The sequence below is a fragment of the Oryx dammah genome, unplaced genomic scaffold (assembly GCF_014754425.2).
Source record: "Oryx dammah isolate SB20612 unplaced genomic scaffold, SCBI_Odam_1.1 HiC_scaffold_8, whole genome shotgun sequence".
In the NCBI taxonomy this organism is placed as follows: domain Eukaryota; kingdom Metazoa; phylum Chordata; class Mammalia; order Artiodactyla; family Bovidae; genus Oryx; species Oryx dammah.
The window spans coordinates 20,393,513-20,410,683 of NW_024070192.1; the positions used below are offsets into that span (position 1 = coordinate 20,393,513).

The 17,171-nt window shown below is 55.0% G+C and overlaps 1 protein-coding gene across 2 annotated transcripts; it reads left to right on the top strand.

Moving 5' to 3' along the window:
* The first annotated feature begins 836 nt into the window (after positions 1-836).
* On the top strand, positions 837-7,635 carry P3H4 (prolyl 3-hydroxylase family member 4 (inactive)). 2 transcript variants are annotated; one of them, XM_040245312.1, is made up of 8 exons: positions 850-1,388; positions 1,520-1,672; positions 1,804-1,975; positions 2,913-3,041; positions 3,893-4,038; positions 4,865-4,948; positions 6,771-6,915; positions 7,217-7,635. In XM_040245312.1, the coding sequence occupies exons 1-8, from the start codon at positions 912-914 to the stop codon at positions 7,237-7,239; spliced, it is 1,329 nt and encodes a 442-aa protein (XP_040101246.1). In that variant the 5' UTR covers positions 850-911; the 3' UTR covers positions 7,240-7,635. The 2 variants fall into 2 exon arrangements, with proteins under 2 accessions (XP_040101247.1, XP_040101246.1); XM_040245313.1 differs by lacking the exon at positions 6,771-6,915 and having other exon boundaries at positions 837-1,388.
* The last annotated feature ends 9,536 nt before the right edge of the window (positions 7,636-17,171 follow it).

Consider the following 17,171-nt stretch of genomic DNA (forward strand, 5'->3'; position numbering starts at 1 on the left):
CCAGAGACGTGGGGCCTGGAGGGGTAGGGAAGTTCGGGAAAGTTGAGACAGCGGAGCCGCCAGAAAAAAATAAAAAAGTTCCTAGTCTTTTTTGTTTCTGGAGCCCCCCGGGTCCTAAAGTCGGGCTGAGGCATTCCTTGCTTGTTTGGGAGGCAACCCCCAATTTAGGCCTCTCCAGGTGACTGGTGAGGCTCCAGAATCGGGGACGGGGAGGCGATCTCAGTGCTCCCTCCCACCTCTCTGTCTCAGGGACAGCCGCTCCCGGAACGAGCTGCTTTGTCTTGCAAAAGCTGGACTGCCAGGGAGGACTTTCTGACGTGGGGATGGGGATCGAATAGGAGGTGGTGAGAGTGGAGGGTGTGCAGGGTAAAACCAGGGATGTGCTTCCCTGTCGCGGGCTGGAGGGTACCCTTGGGGTCACCTCTTGGGGGCTGGGGGTGGGGAGTGAGCAGAAGGACCGCTGTGATGGATGGAAGAGCAGGTTTCAGGGCTTGGGCAAACTAGAGGGAGGTGACACTTCCCTCAATTTTTGTATCTTAAGGCGGGGGCCGGGGGGACCGCCTTTGCGTGGAAGGGGCTTTCTGGGCTCCCCATCCTGGCCGGAAGCCTTCCCCACACTCACACCATCTGCCGAGGGGAGGACCCCCAAGGGCAGGAGGTCAGGGACGCAGGATAGTGTCGGCTCTCTGAAAAGAGCGGAGGTCCCTCGGCCCCTTGGGGGATCTGACTCAAGCCACACCCCGCCTCGCAGCCGCCCCCCCTCCTCTCCCCCCCTCCCCGCCCCCAGTGCCCGGCGCTAAGACCCAGCGGGCGAGCGGGCCAAGCCCCGGCCCCAGAGCCCGCCCGCCTGCCAGCCAGCGGGACCCGGACGCCTGCTCGCGGCGTGGAGAGCCGGCCGGCGCGGAGCGGGCATGACTCGGGTGGCGTGGGGGCTGCTGTGGCTGCTGCTGGGCAGCGCCGGGGCGCAGTACGAGAAGTACAGCTTTCGGGGCTTCCCGCCGGAGGACCTGATGCCCCTGGCCGCGGCCTACGGGCACGCGCTGGAGCAGTACGAGGGCGAGAGCTGGCGCGAGAGCGCGCGCTACCTCGAGGCGGCGCTGCGGCTGCACCGGCTGCTGCGGGACAGCGAGGCCTTCTGCCACGCCAACTGCAGCGGCCCCGCGCCGCCCGCTGCCGCACCCCGGGGCCCCGCGCCCCTCGGGCCCGACGGCGGCGACGAGTGGGCCCGCGAGCTGCGGCTCTTCGGCCACGTCCTGGAGCGCGCCGCCTGCCTACGGCGCTGCAAGCGTTCTCTGCCCGCCTTCCAGGTGCCCTACCCGCCGCGCCAGCTGCTGCGCGACTTCCAGAGCCGCCTGCCCTACCAGTACCTGCACTATGCTCAGTTCAAGGTGCGCGCCGGCTGCCCGGTCGGGTCGCGAAGAGCGCGGCTCTCTACTCAGCAGCCCGACCGCCGATCCCTCGCGCGCGCTCCGGGTGGCGGACTCCGGCTCTGCTGACCCGCTCCGTCCCCACCCTGCAGGCTAACCGGCTGGAGAAGGCGGTGGCCGCGGCCTACACCTTCCTCCAGAGGAACCCGAAGCATGAGCTCACCGCCAAGTATCTCAGCTACTATCGCGGACTACTGGACGCCGCCGACGAGCCTCTCACAGACTTGGAGGCCCAGCCATACGAGGTGGGATGTCGGGGGTAGGACCCGGCCAGACGTAACTCCATGAATCCCGAGTTGCGTCCCGGTATAGCGCCTGTGGAGGAGGGGGAGGTGTTCGAATCCCCTTGACCCTCCTGCGCGTCCCCTCCCTCCAGGCGGTGTTCCTCCGGGCTGTGAAGCTCTACAACAGCGGAGATTTCCGCGGGAGCAGCGAGGACATGGAGCGGGCCCTGGCTGAGTACCTGGCTGTCTTTGCCCGGTGTCTGGCTGGCTGCGAGGGGGCCCACGAGCAGGTGGATTTCAAGGACTTCTACCCAGCCATAGCAGGTACATTCCACCCAGACCCCAGTGGGCATCCCTCACGCCCACAGGGCCCAGAACTCCTAAGGCCCCTTGACACAAATATTCATTCCACGCGCATTTCTAGAGGCCTCCTAAGTGCTTAGGGCTTCTTCCCTAGTGACTCAGACGGTAAGGAATCTGCCTGCAAAGCAGGAGACCTAGGTTCGATCCCTGGGTTGGGAAGATCTCCTGGAGGAGAAACTGGCAACCCACCTCAGTATTGCCAGGAGAATTCCATGGACAGAGGAGCCTGGAGAGTTTCAGTCCATGGGGTTACAAAAAGTCAGACACAACTGAGTGACTAACACTTTCTTAAGTGCTTGGGAGGCAGACAGGCATAAGTTGTTATCCGGACCTCAGAGCCTTCAGTTGGCTGACAGAGGCTAACAGATCACCTGCCACCCTGGGTGAAGGAGACACAGCGGAGAGTGTCCAAGGTGCCAGGCATGGGGTGTAGCGAGGAGTGACTTCCCAAAAGGATCAGGAGAGGCTGGGTCCATGGACTTTCAGAGGATGATGTAGGTGCAAAAGTGCTGAGGTGGGAATCAGCCCAGCAGGTGTGTGCAGAAAGCAGTTTGAGGCCAGAAACAGCTGGTCTGGGGATGGCTAAAGGCGGAGTCCATCAGCAGGGGCAGAAAGGACTGTCCTGAGCGTCTATATCTGGGCTTTAGTCCACCTCCACACCTCACCTGCCATTCTTCCCGAGAGCCCTGGCTTCCTGTGGCTTTAGGGTGGCAGGTCAGCTGTGGGGGTGGTAAGTCAGTCCAGTCCACAGTACTTCCCCAGCATATCTTGTCACTTTACTGTCTTGTGACATCAGCAGGTAGATCTGGGGCTGGAGGTCATCTGCATCATCCCCGTCCGCAGGGTGCAGCTGTTCTGCACACCAGCTCCTCACTGCTGCCTCCCCCTCCCCCGCAAGATCTCTTTGCAGAATCCCTGCAGTGTAAGGTGGACTGTGAAGCCAACTTGACCCCCAATGTGGGCGGCTACTTCGTGGAGAAGTTCGTGGCCACCATGTATCACTACCTGCAGTTCGCCTACTACAAGTGTGAGCCTCCCGGTGGGCTTGGGGCGAGGGGGAGCACTGCACTAGGGGCGAAACCGAGTCAGAACTGAGGATCCCTGGCGATGGGAGGGTGGTGGGGGCAGGTGAGAAGCTGAGAGCAGCCTCTGGGGAGAATTCCGAGGGCCTCTTGGGTGAAGGACGAGATAGTCGACAACTGCACAGTACTCAACAGTTTACAGAGCCCTGCCACATCTGTTTATCTCACTGGATCCTCTTACAAACCACCAGTAGCTGATATTACTGGACCCATTTTTCAGATGAGGAAACCAAGGCTCATAGAGGGCAGGGGGCCATGAGTCAGTCACCTGGCTAATAAAAAGTAGCACCAGGCCTTAAGGCTCTCCTCACTTGAGGGAGATTTTAGCTGGGACTAAGAAGGTCAGTCTCCAGGGTGTCTGCAACTCAGAGATGACAAAATTCAGACAGGCTGGAGTTGGAGAGGAAGAGCTGAAGAACAAGGGGCCAGGAGACCCTTTGGCGTCCAGCTGGCAAAGAGGTTGGAGGCTGGGACAACAGCCTCTGATTCCCCAGTGCCTTCATTCTCCAGCTGTGTGAACTTGACCAGTTTACCTAACCTCTCTCTGCCTTGGATTTCTTGTCTATAATATGGGGATGACAATAACAGTGAGGCTTAAGTGAATTACACAGGGCAACGGGTAATTGCTCAGTACACTCTAGTTTGTGTTGTTATTGAGTAGGATATTGAGTAGGGAGGCAGCTGGGGATCCAGGGGCACTGGACTAAATTGGGAGCTGGGGATGGGTTAGGTGAGGGTTATCCCTGAAGAAGGGGGACGTGCCAGGGGCCACTCCTCACTCTTGTTCTGCCTGCAGTGAACGACGTGCGCCAGGCCGCCCGCAGTGCTGCCAGCTACATGCTCTTCGACCCGGAAGACAATGTCATGCAGCAGAACCTGGTGTATTACCGCTTCCACAGGGCCCGCTGGGGCCTGGAGGAGGAGGACTTCCAACCCCGGGAGGTGGGCATCGCCAAGGCGTTCTCAGAACCTGTGATTTGATTTTTAAAAATTCTTGGCTTCCTCCAATGGCAGGATGAGAAATAAAAAGAAAGAATTTGGGTTATGGTTGGGGTCTTAGGTTCAGACCCACCAACTGTGTGGTCCTGAGAACACTACTGATCTTTTTTATTTATTTATTTACCTATTTATTTGGCTGCACCAAGTCTTGGTTGTGGAATGCGGGATCTTTAGTTGTGGCATATGAACTCTTAGTTGTGGCATGTGGGATCTAGTTCCCTGACCAAGGATCAAACCCCGGGCCCCCTGTATGGGAAGCATGGAGTCTTAGCCACTGGACCACCAAGGAAATCCCCCATTACCGACCTTTTCTGAATGGGTTGCCTCACCTGCAAAATGGGGGTGGTCCAGCCTACCTCTTCAGCACAGCACCTCGGATGTGGGAGGTAAAAAGTATCTGTGTGTCCCTGCCTGTTCCTCCCACCCTCACCGCTCGCTTTTACCCTTCTTCCCCAGGGACCTCCTAACCTGAACCACCTGACGAAACCCCTTGGGAATCTGGGCATGACTGGCAAAAAAACCTCTCGGTTTCCTTGTCAGTGGCAGACATTGCTAATCGATTGAGGCGCTCTTTCTCACTGAGCCCTCAGCATCCTTCTTAACCCAGCATCAAGCAACTGCAGTTTTTTTGATCATCATGTAAACTGACACCCATTTCCTGCTCCTGGAGCTGGAAAAGGACCAGAGGACTCAGAGTCTAGGAGCTCTGGCTTCTCCACTATCTGGCAGCAGGAGGCCTGGCTCACCTGTTTTTCTTCCCTCCTCCCAGGAGGCCAGACTCTACCACAGCCAGACAGCTGAGCTTCGGGAGCTGCTAGACTTCGCACACATGTACCTGCAGTCAGACGATGAGGTAAGGGGGCCTTTGCCCTACAGGCCTGGTGGGCCGCTGTGCCAGAGCCCAGCCACAGCTGTTGTGAGGCAGCGGCGTTTTACCTATGCCTTGCTTGCACCTGCCCTCCTCTCCCTGCTCTGGGTTCCCATGCCCCACTTCTCTACACGTCTGAATCTCGCTTCTCCTAGACCCAGGTCTGGTGGTGCCTCCTCCAGGAAGCCCTCGCTACATGTCCTGGCTCTGTCTTCTGGGTTTGCCGTGCCCATTATGACCCTCCATGCCTCCCTGGACCAGAGTTATTTGCAGCCCTCATCCGTCTCACTCCACCCCTTTCTCCAGCCAGTCTCCTAGAGAACTGTGCTCCAGGACAGTTCAGTTCAGTTCAGTTCAGTCACTCAGTTGTGTCTGACTCTTTGTGATTCCATGAACCACAGCACGCCAGGCCTCCCTGTCCATCACCAACTCCCAGAGTTTACCCAGACTCATGTCCATTGAGTCAGTGATGCCATCTAACCATCTCATCCTGTCATCCCCTTCTCCTCTTGCTTTCAATCTTTCCCAACATCAGGGTCTTTTCAAATGAGTCAGCTGTTCGCATCAGGTGGCCAAAATATTGGAGTTTCAGCTTCAACATCAGTCCTTCCAATGAACACCCAGGACTGATTTCCTTTAGGATGGACTAGTTGGATCTCCTTGCAGTCCAAGGGACTCTCAAGAGTCTTCTCCAACACTACGGTTCAAAAGCATCAATTCTTCTGCGCTCAGCTTTCCTTATAGTCCAACTCTCACGTCCATACATGACCACTGGAAAAACCATAGCTTTAACTAGCTTATTCCCAGTCCTCCCACAGCACCCGGCACACGGCTGGCTCTCAGAAACTGAATCTGAATGAACCGCTGAATGAATGAATGAACACAGTGCACCGGGAAGGAAAGACCCCCAGTGTGTTATCACATTGATTCTAAATGAGGGTTTGAGAGTCTGAATTCTGAGGCATTGCTGCCCAGTACTTATTCATCTATCCTCTCCACTGTTCACGTACCCATGCCCCCCACCCCTCGTCAAACAGGGGGCTGGGTCTGCACTGTGAGTCCCCAGGCTTTGGTGCTCACCAGACTTGGCTCCACACATCCCAGTTGGGCAGCCTCCAGTCCAGGCTTAAGTAACTCTCAAACTTCCATTTCTTCATCCACTGAATGGGGAGAATAATGCCCATCTCACACTGCTATGGTGAGAATTAAATGAGATCCAGGATGTAAAGCACTTGGTGTACAGCTGGCACATGGTAGATCCTCAGGGGGTGGTAGCTATTTTGATTACTATTATTTATTGTCTGCTGTTTGCCAGACTTTGTGACTGGGGCTGAAAGGCACAGCCCCTCACCTAAGCAGCTCACAGGTAGTGTAGTGCAATGAGAGAGGTCAGCCTGGGGCCCTGGGTGCTCGGGGCATTCCTGACCCAGCATCAGTATCAAGGGGCACATCCTGGCGCTGATGCCTGGTGTTGGAGGGATAAACAAGAGCACAGGGGAGTAAAGCCATTCCTGGCTGCAAAACAGCCTGAGCGGACAGTAAAAGGGGGGCTGTGGAGAGGGAGATGCTTCCACCAACCCTGAAGCTCTGCTGGTGGAGCCCATGCATCAGTTCAGGGAGGGGACAGCTTGGGATCAGGACTTTGGGAGAAACCCTCAAGTCATTTCTGTGTGAGATCTTGAGTGAGGCTGGGAAGGGGGGGTTTGGGACTGAGACGGGATGAGAGAGCCCCTTGGCCAGGAAGGGAGCCGATATCGGTTTGTGCCTGTTGTGACCTGGTTTCTCCACCCATCCTGGGCTGCTCTAGATGGAGTTGGAGGAGACAGAACCACCCATGGAGCCTGAGAAGCCCCCATCTGATGCTGAGTTTGAAGGGGAGGGCGACTATGAGGAGAGCATCTATGCTGACTGGTGGCAGGAGCCAGATGCCAAGGGCGACGAGGCTGAGGCTGGTCAGTGACTAGACCTGGTGGATGGGTGGTACAGCCTGGGCTGGAGGTGAGGGACAGAAGGCTCTGAGCACTGGACTGCAGAGGGTGCTGGTACTCCTTCTTTGGGGACTTCCGGCCTGTTAGCAACCCCTGTCCCACCTGGTCGAGGGGTAGGGGAGTATCCTTCCTGAAGCAGGAGCCAGCTGAGACCTGTTCCTGAGGACCCTCGCTCCTGCCTGCACCACCTGTCCCCAGGACAGCACCCAGATGCCTGTTGACGATGGAAAGGCTAACCCCAATGCCCTCTCCTTTCATTTTTCAGAGCCAGAACCGGAATTACCATGAGAAGAGGCCCCCCTGCACCCCTCAAGAGTTTGGGAAGCCTGGGTCCAACAAGAACTATTTATTAAACATGTAAAATGGACAGAGCTGACCAGGCCCCATCCTGTCCCACCTGTGAGCACTGCTCCCCAGACCCCTCCTGCCTCCTCTCTGGGTCTCTGGACCACAGGATGGTGGTATTGCAGCTGCTGAAGGCCTGTCCTCCTCCCAGTGTCCTCTCCACCCAGTGGGGACAGTCTCCTGGAGAAGATTCCAGCTCTCCTGAGTTGAGTCTCAGCCTGAACTGCACACACAGCAGAGGGGCAACTGGCATCATGAAGAGCACTGGACCAGCAGTCCCGTGGTTGGTTCCTGGCACACTGGCAGTGGGTGCTCAATAAACATTTCTTGTTGAATGAATCACAGAATTAGGGTCCAGATTTCTTTGGGCAGAGTGGTGCAGGTCCTTCCTCCCCGCTCTGCACCCATCTCACCTCATCAATAAATATGGAGACAGGTGAGGGGCCGTAATTTGGCCTCTATGGACCCTGGGTGTTTGTGACTGCCAGGAGCGTCAGCCTGCGACTGTAATCTGCCGCTAGGGGGCGTAAGGATGAAGTTCTGTGTGAGTCCTGGGAAGTTGACGGTTTCAGATATCTGAGGTGGGATGTACGGTATTTTCCTAGTTCATCACTTCCCTCAGGAAGTATGGGGAAGGGGCCAAGGACATTTGCCTCCGGTTTTTACTTTCCAAGCTTTTGCTGACCCAAATTCCTTAGAGCTAGAGCAAGCATGCGCTGTCCTGCCCTCTCTGCTCACGCCGAAGGGAACTTGCCCTCTCAGTGGCCAGAGGAGCCCTAGGAACATGGCTTGACAACATGAGACTTCGTGGTGGCTGCCAGACCGTGTCGCCCAATCTTGCTTTGACTGGGAGTGGGGGGTACGGGGTGGGCAGAGAATCTGGAGGTGCCTACCACCCAGCCCTATGCTTCACCAGTGTCTCCACTCATCCATGTTTCCATGTTCCAGAGCAGGGACGTGGGGGCAAAAGGGGGTCTCTCTGGGGAGGGACCCTAGACTGGGGCCAGCTAGGTGACACTGGGCCCCACTGCCCACATGTCTCCCAGCGGCAGGGCGGTGGAGGAGCTTTCTCCTCCTACTGGAGGGTGGAGCTGAAGCTGGTAAGCCCGGTTCTCGGCCTCCACACCCCTGCCCAGATGTGCCAGGTGACCTGGCCGGGGCTCCTGCCCATCTCGGTACCCAGGAGGATGCCCTGCCCCTGGGCCTTTGGTGAAGATGAGGGTAGGAAGGCCAGAGTCTGAGTCTGGAGCTCGGGCGGGGTCAAAGCTGGAGGCGCCGGTGATCTCACTCTTCCCTCCCATAGGTGAGTCTGCAGTGGCAGCGTCTCCAGAGAGCTCCCAGGTGCCAGGGCGGCCCCGCCCCACCCCACCCTCTCAAGCTGCTGTGTTGTCAGCTTCCACCGAGACCCCGCCCCCTGTTTCTGGGAGGGGCTGGCCCAGCGGAGGGTGGGGAGCTGGGACGAGCTGGAGCGTGCCTGCAGTGACTACTAGCTCTGGAATCCGGAGGGCTGGGTGTGAGTCTGAAAGCGCCTGTGTGGCTACAGCGAGAAGCTCTGTGTCCTTGTGTGTTGTGTTAGTGTGAGCGTGTGCCTGTATGCAAGTGTCTGAGAGTTTCCGTGGCAGCTTGAGAACAGGCGCGGGGCGGGGAGTGGGGGCGACTGAAGGGGTTTGCGCATGCGTCCCCGAAGGTGCGCGCATTCGCGACTGTGGTTCGAGAGGGTTTGTTCGCCCCTTCATCACGTATTTGTTGAGCACCTACTGTATGCTGGATTCGCTGTAGGTGCTAAGCATATATAATAGTGGGCAAAGCCAGCCAAGCACCCTGCCTTCGTGAAGCTTGCATCCTTTCGGGGAGACAGGTAATAAACAATAAATGTTATACAAATGAGTTATCTGGCTAAGATAAATGAGATGGAAAAATAGAGCAGGGTGAGAGGATCAGGGGAACTGGGAGGGGGGAGGGGGCAATGCAGTTTAAAAAGTGTGTTGATGTGTGTGTCTGTGTGCATCGAAGGGTGGCCTCTGAGGATGAGGGGGTTGTGTGTGTGTGTCCCCTCATAGCAGAAAGGCGCGCCTCTCGAAGCATTCACCCCCATCCCTGCGTTAGCCCAGGCCCTGCCCTTCCAGGGGGCCTTACTCAGCTTCTCCATCGCAGGCAGCCACCAGCCCCTCCCACCTCTCTCTGATGCCAGCGTCTCCCCATTGCCCAGCCAGCTTCCCAAACCGGTGAGACCGAGTTCCAGTGAGTCCTAGCGTGGGCCCTCTGGGGCCCTGCAGTTCATTCTTCCAACCCCACCCAGCCCAGACGCCCTCGCCCTTGCCTCCTCCACGTCTCTATCTCCCTCGGCCCTCTCCTTCCCTGGCCCCCAAATCCCCAGGCGGGCACCTCAGCCGTCCTACCAAGTGTAGCATAATGGCTATAACGTTAGAGACGTGGCCAAAAGGGCAGTGGGGATGACGACCTCATACAATAGGGCCAGACTCAGATGCTGCAGAAGTGTCCTGGACCCAGAAAGCCCCCATCCTGAAGAGAGAATTACTGCTGCAATGTATCAAATATCTATTGTGTGCCTGGCTCTTGGCAGGTTCTTTACAGCCTCAGAACAGTCTTGCAGGGGCTTCCCTGGTGGCTCAGTGGTAAAGAATCCGGCTGCGAGTCACAGGTTCAAGTCCTGGTCCAGGAAGATCTTACGTGCCACAGAACAACCAAGTCTCTGTGCCAAAACTACTGAGCCTGTGCGCTAGAGCTGGTGCTCCGAAACAAGGGAAGCCAACACAGTGAGAAGGCCGAGCACTGCAGTGAGGAATAGCGCACTGCAACTAGAGAAAGCCCGCACAGCAATGAAGATGCAGAACATACAAAAAAAAAAAAAGTCTTGCAACATAGATAGCAATTCCCTTCTGCCATAGACGAGGCCAAAGAGTGAGAAGCAACCTGCCCAAGATTCCTCTGGGAGAGGGGTGACTGAGCTGGGTTTGCAACTTTTCTCCCTAAATCCATGTTGCTCAGAGAAGGGAGCTAGAGAAAGAACGCTCTGGTCTCTCTATCCCTTTAGGCTGTCAGCTGAGGGAGGCAGAGAGTTCCAGAAGGGAGAGAGGGGAGGAGAGAGGGGTAGGGAGGAAGGGAGGAAGGGGAGGAAGTAGACCAGGCAGCCTCACTCTTGGGCCTGATTCCATAGCTGGGTGCCACTTCCCCTGGTCAGCTCCTTGCTGCTGCTGCTAAGTCACTTCAGTCATGTTCGACTCTGTGCGACCCCATAGATGGCAGTCCATCAGGCTCCCCCATCCCTGGGATTCTCTAGGCAAGAACACTGGAATGGGTTGCCATTTCCTTCTCCAATACATGAAAGTGAAAAGTGAAAGTGAAGTTGCTCAGTTGTGTCTGACTCTTCGCAGCCCCATGGACTGCAGCCCACCAGGCTCCTCCTCCCATGGGATTTTCCAGGCAAGAGTACTGGAGTGGGATGCCATCGCCTTCTCCGATGGTCAGCTCCCTAGATTGGACCAAATGTTAGTGGGCCTGGGATCATCACACAGACTTGCTGGGATTGCTCAGAGTGTGTGTGCCCTCAGTCCCTCAGTCATGTCCAACTCTGTGACCCCCTGGACTGCAGCCTATGCTCCTCTATTGCTGGGATTTTCCAATCGAGAATATTGGAGTGGGTTGCCATTTCCTCCTCCAGGAGAGCTTCCTGACCCAGGGATCAAACCTGCAGGCAGATTCTTTACCATTAGCGCTATCCAGGGAAGCTCCGGGTCATTTAGACCAGCCTCTTTTTGAATCTGGAGAAATGATGGCCAGGGTCGGTGGGGGTGGGGAGGGGGAGTCCCATGGGATCCCCCCAAATTCTTGTAAATTCCAATGGAAAAAATTCCCTGCTTAGGTTTGAGAAATAGCTCTTGAAGTCTCACCCTAGTGTTCCTTTTCTCTGGGAGAGTAGGGTTTCCCTGGGGACAAAGAATGACGGGGACAAAGAATGATGGGTCCAAGCCCCACGAAGCTTCCCCACTCAGGGGCCTTCATGGCTCCAGCAGATGGCCCCTATTTCCTGGATGGAGGAAACTGAGGCCCAGGGAGACTAGATTGGGCTCCCAGGACTGCATGATCAAACTCCAAGATGGCTTGGGGATTAGGAATATAAACTGTGGACACATCACCCCATAATCACTACCTGCTTGGGTCCCAGCTGGCGCCGGGGAATCCGGATAGCATCTCATTTGACCCCCAAACAGCCTTTGGGGTGGGAGCACCACTCATGCCCATGACTCAGGTGGAGAAACTGAGGTAAGAGGAGGACATAGCTTGCTTACCCCTTCCTGCCATGTATACCTGATCCTCTGTATCTGCCGAACTCACTGTGGTAGGTCCTTTGGTAAAGAAGAGGCCAGGAGAACTTGACATCTTCTGTTCTGAGTCATTTTTTTCAGCCCTCCTTTAATAAGAGTGCTATGTTATAGTCCTGGAGCAAGATAAGTGGTGACCATTCGAAATTCTTTCCTTTTGTTTTGAGCATTTGACTAAATCCTGGTGGCTTTCCTATAGGAAGAGGCTAAGAAGGAGTGAAAGTGAAAGTGAAAGTGAAGTCACTCAGTTGTGTCCAACTCTTTCCAACCCCATGGGTTGTAGCCTACCAGGCTCCTCCATCCATGGGATTTCCCAGGCAAGAATACTGGAGTGGGTTGCCCTTTCCTTCTCCAGGGGATCTTCCCAACCCAGGGATCGAACTCAAGTCTCCTGCAGGCAGATGCTTTACCATCTGAGCCACCAGGGAAGAAGTGAGGCTCAGTCAGTCTAGCTGACGGGAGTCTGGTCTCCTTCCCTGGCCCCAGGTGGATGTGGGGGGCAGGGGGCTTTTTGGAGGCTTCACAGCCATGAAGGACATCTCATTAAAATTTTTTGTTATCTCCAAATGAGGTTGTGTACACAGAGACAGAAATCAAGTCAGGAAATGCTTATCACATAACTTTAACCTTTTGAGTTTCCCTGGTGGCTCAGATGGTAAAGAATCTGCCTATAGTGCAGGTAGATTTGGGTTCGATCCCTTGGTCGGGAAGATCCCCTGGAGAAGGGAGTGGATACCCACTCCAGTATTCTTGCCTGGAGAATTCCATGAACAGAAGAGCCTGGCAAGCTACAGTCCATGGAGTTGCATAGAATCTGACACAACTGAGCGACTAACACTTTCCAGTTTTTTTTTTTAGACATAATTATTTTGATAACCCTTTTTTTTTTTTGGTAATACCTTGAAATCCTCAAAAATGGAAATGTCCCTGGCCTTGGTGCTCTTCTCCTGCCCCCAAAACATACTCTGGGTGGAGCTGGCTTCTCAGGCACCATCATCAACGGCCGGGTCCAGGGTTCACTGGCTCCCACTCTCCCTGCCCTTCCCCCTCACCGCTTCCAGGTTCTGTGCAAGAGTCATAAATTATCCATGAGCTGTAAGTTGCATGCTTCTTCAACTGGAGGCTGAAGTGCTGATGAAATATTCAAGGATCTCAACTCTCAAATTCCCTGGTGGCTGCTGGATGGGGCTAGGGCAGCTGGCATTAATGTACCAGGCTGGGGGGCCTCCAAACCTTGGCTCTAGTTCCCAGCGAGGTGGAGTCCAGGGCTGGGAGACTGGGAAGGCCAGAGGGCTGGAGGAGTTTGGGGAAGGGTCTCTCTGCATAAACTGCATAATCAATGGCTGTGGGTTGTGGAGTCACCTGCTTAGAGGCTTTAGGGGAAGTGAGGGAGGTTACTGATTTAGACCCCTGAGGAGGGCCGGCCAGCCCTGGGCCACCCCACCCCTCCCCCAGGGTGTCTCTCTAATCCCAAGGTTTGCCTCAAGTCCTCCTTCTCCCCCAGGACTCTTAACAGGTAGGGGAGAAACTCCTGCTCTGTGTGTGTGTGTGTGTGTTCACACACATGCATGAGTGTAGGCAGGGGAGGGGTGGCCTCTGCGTGGGAAGGGCACCTGTCGGGGCAGGCATCCCTCCTGGCTTGTTGAGCGAGGGAGGGGCAGGCAGGCTGGCAGGGCGGGTGGGGCCCCAGCTGTGTCAGCCTGTGCTGGAGTCACCCAGGCCAGGAGCAGGAAGTGGGGTGACTCAAGCGGCAAGGCCTTGCCCCCTCCCTTCGCCCAGCCCATTCAGGGAGGGGTTTGCTCAGAGACCCAGGGAGACTCAGCTCCAGAATAGAATCCTGATGCTTGAGGCCCACCTTGTTGGGCTCCTGAAGACCTTAGGAGGTTGAGGGTAGGTAAGGGCTTCCCTTGTAGCTCAGACGGTAAAGAAGCTGCCTGCAGTGCAGGAAACCGGTTCGATTCCTGGGTGAGCAAGATCCCCTGGAGAAAGAAATGGTAATCCACTCCAGTATTCTTGCTTGGAGAATCCCATGGACAGAGGAGCCTGAGGGCTACAGTCAGACACGACTGAGCTACTAAACCACCACCAAGGGATGGAGGGAGAAGAAAGACATTCTCTGGAGAGGCCCTGACCTCCTCTAGTCTCTCCGTTCACCACCGCGGGCCCCTGGTATCTCGCCCTGCCTTTTCTATTTCTGGGCCATCCTATCTGTTTTCTTGTCTCCCTGTTTTCCCTTTGACATTCCATCCCCGCCCACACGCCTTGCCGAGAAGTGTGGCTGGAGCTACCTCTGTAATTTAAGAGCCCTCTCCTGGCGCTGGGCACACACCCACTGGACCAGGCCGTGGGCAGGCTCTGGCCTCCAGGCGCCTCAAGGACAAAGGGCAGCAAAAATGACAGGAGCACCCCGCCCTCACCTCTGGGGCCTTGCACCATCCGGCCCTACTGCCCCTCCTGGCGAGGCTTGGGCCACTCCAGTCAGAAGCATTTGGGAGGCTCTTCTGTAGCCCCTGCCCTTTCCCCAAACCTGACGGGGTCACCCTGAGCAAGTCCCCTCACCCAGCGCCAGCAGACGGGGCAGCAGCGCACATGGATCTAAATAAGGTTCAAAGCAAGAAAACTCTTCAAAGATATACCGGCAAGGACCGACTGTATAGCACAGGGAACTCTGCTCAATATTCTGTGATAACTTGGAAAAGAATCGGAAGAAGAATGAATATAGGTATATGTATAACTGAATCACTTTGCTGAAACAAACACAACATTGTAAATCAACTCTAATCCAATTAAAATTAAAAACAAACATGGGTATGTGAAAATGCTTAGAGAAAATGCTGGAAATAGGAACAATATATGAACAGTGATTATTTTACTATGATGGAAATATAGCTGATTCTTTTTCTTTTTTTTTTTTTTTAATACTTAACAGGTATTGTTTTGTAATAAGGAGAAGAATAAGTGTTCTTTTGTTTAAAAAAAAAAAAAAAAAAGTCCACTTTGCCAAGTATACCTCCACCCTGACCTGAAAGCTAGGATGTAATTGAGACCTCTGACGCTTTGTCAGAATACGGCAGCCTGTGGAAAACTCCTTCCTGGCCCCCAGCCCCTGGGTCATCTCCCCTCTCCTTCACACCCCTGGCTCCTGCCACACCACCAAGAGCCTCCAGCACGTGGTGTAGGCAACTCAGCTTGCACGTCCCCTCTGTGTGCACCCCTTTCCCATTGCTGCCCCTTTGTCATCCCTTGGCCTAGGAAGCACACACCGTGCACGGTGCTGCTGTCCGAAGAGAAGGAAAAGCCCAAGCAAGAGACCCACAGGCCCAGAAGCAGGGTCAGTGCTGGACAAATACCTGGAGTGTGGTCTCTAAGGGAGAAGCGTGAACTCTGTGTAAGTTCGTTCCTTTGGCCCTGTGTGGAGGGGCGCAACCCCAGAAGGACCAGACCCAGGGTCGAGGCTCCCTCCCTAGGTCTACAGATGGCTGTGCCCAGTTGGCTGGGACTCCAGTCTGCCACTGGGAATGACTTCTACTTCTCTGTGCTCCTTTTCCACTGCTGGGAAGAGCTGCCGGGTGGTGGAAAGGGACAGTCATGAGCCTGAAGGTTAGTGTCCCATCTGTTCACCTGGTGTCTGTCTGTGAAGGTGGCCATCCTTGAGAGTGCTGATGTGGCCGGGGTTCGTGTGTCTGAATCTGTACCCGGGAGTATATGTCCCTGAGATGTGAGCATGGAAGCTTGTCTGTGTGTGCAACATGGTGTGTAGATCTAAGTGTCTTGCCTGCCTCTGTCTGGGGAAGGGGCCCCACAGAGAAAGGGCTGATTGTGAACAGACAACAGAGATTCTTGCACCTCCTTATATGGCCCAGAGGCCTCCTGGGGGTTGAGAGGAAGTGAGATGGTCACCTTCCTCCAGAAAAGCATTTCCCGATCCCCCGCCAACTCCCCTCATGGGATCCTTCTTTGCCAGTAACTCCTGTCTCTGGGGCAACTTGGGAGGGGCCACTTGATGCCCTTTCTTTCTTTACTCTGAGGTCCCAGAAATCTCCAAGTTGAATTAACCATATGTGTTCTTAGTGGCTCAAGGACTCTGCTTCCACTGAGCCCCGGGTGAGAGAAATGAGTTTAAATTGCAGGGACATGAACAGAAGCTAGATACCAGAAGGAATTTACCAGTGTTGGAATAAGGACACAAGGGTATTCATATAAGGGAGGCTGGAGAATAGCCTTTCCTGGAGATTTGTCAGAGAAATCCGTGCCTTTAAAGCTTGGAGGCAGGGGACTGGGTAGGAAGGTCTTGTGGTCTTGCCTTCAGGTTCAAGTTCCAGAAGGGACTTGATCACAGGGACTATCATCCCTTATGCCTAGGCACCTCTCTGTTCCGTGAGGCCAGATTCTCCTTACAGACAGTTGAATGTAGTAAATATCGTTTTCTGATTCTTTTCTGTATCCCACAGATGAATCCTCAGTGCCAAACAGCCAGTAGTAGGTGCTTAATAAACGCACAGAAACCCCCTGGATATGGGAGTCAAAGCTGCTAGCTCAGTCTTTCCTGCTGCTTGTGCTAATGCCTCCACCCAGTCCCAGCCTGAGCTTTGGGGCCAGCTTGTTGCAGCATGTTCCAGGCTGACATGCAGGGAGAATTCTGCATGGGACACACACACACAGGCTTTATTCTGAAGCCTTATTTCTGCTTCTCCACCCCACTCAGGCTCCTCCACCCTTCTGCATTCAGTGAACCCTACCCTGCCTACATGCTGAAGTCAAGAGAAAGGAAAGGGTTAAGCCAGGCTTAGGTCTGGGAAGTGTGCGTGTGCGTGTGTGTGTGTTTGTGTGTTGCCTTTGTGTGGGGTGTGGGAAGTGGGCAGGGAAAGATGGCAGGTGGGAGAGGAAGGAAGTGAAACCCTGGTGGGGGGCAGCAGCCTAGCATTGGGAGCTCTTTTTCTCCCAAGCTGGGGGCCAGCTGCATGGCTTGGCAGGGTGGCAAGCAGGTGGGTGGGGCAGGGGGAAGGTAGACAGGAAGATGCTGAGGTAAGCTGGAAAAGGGGAGTAAAGGAAACATCAGACAGGGCAGTGGCCCAGACATGTGGATGGCAACTGGCTGGGGATGTTGATGTCTCCTTGGCCCATTCCAGGAAGACTTCTTTGATGGCACAAACCTCAGAAGTGGGACTGGTTTGCCATGACTCCTTTCTCTGGTGGGGAAAGTGGTCAAGGATGCCTCTAAGATACCTTCATCCAGCCCATCCTGTGTGCTAGCTTTGGGCATGGAAAGGTTTTTTGAGGGGAGACCCTTTCCTGAATGATCTCCTCTCCAACACTGACACAGAGTTGTTAACATGACCTATTTACACTTGGCCCTCTGGAAGTCCTTTGAGAGTTGGGGTCATTTTGATTTGCCATGTCACCGCAGTCTAACCCCGTGTCTAGCACACAGTTGGTGCTCAATAGTTGTGTTAACAAAGCATTCATTTTATCAACCACAGAAAGGAAAGACCCTTGTCTTCTCAATGTGCTCATTGGAAAGTTCTTTCCAAT

Coding starts and splice junctions, on each gene's coding strand:
- P3H4 (XM_040245312.1), top strand. CDS start 912: ATGACTCGGGTGGCGTGGGGGCTGCTGTGGCTGCTGCTGGGCAGCGCC. Junction 3,042..3,892: donor GCAGTTCGCCTACTACAAGT/GTGAGCCTCCCG, acceptor TTCTGCCTGCAG/TGAACGACGTGCGCCAGGCC. Junction 4,039..4,864: donor AGGACTTCCAACCCCGGGAG/GTGGGCATCGCC, acceptor CCCTCCTCCCAG/GAGGCCAGACTCTACCACAG.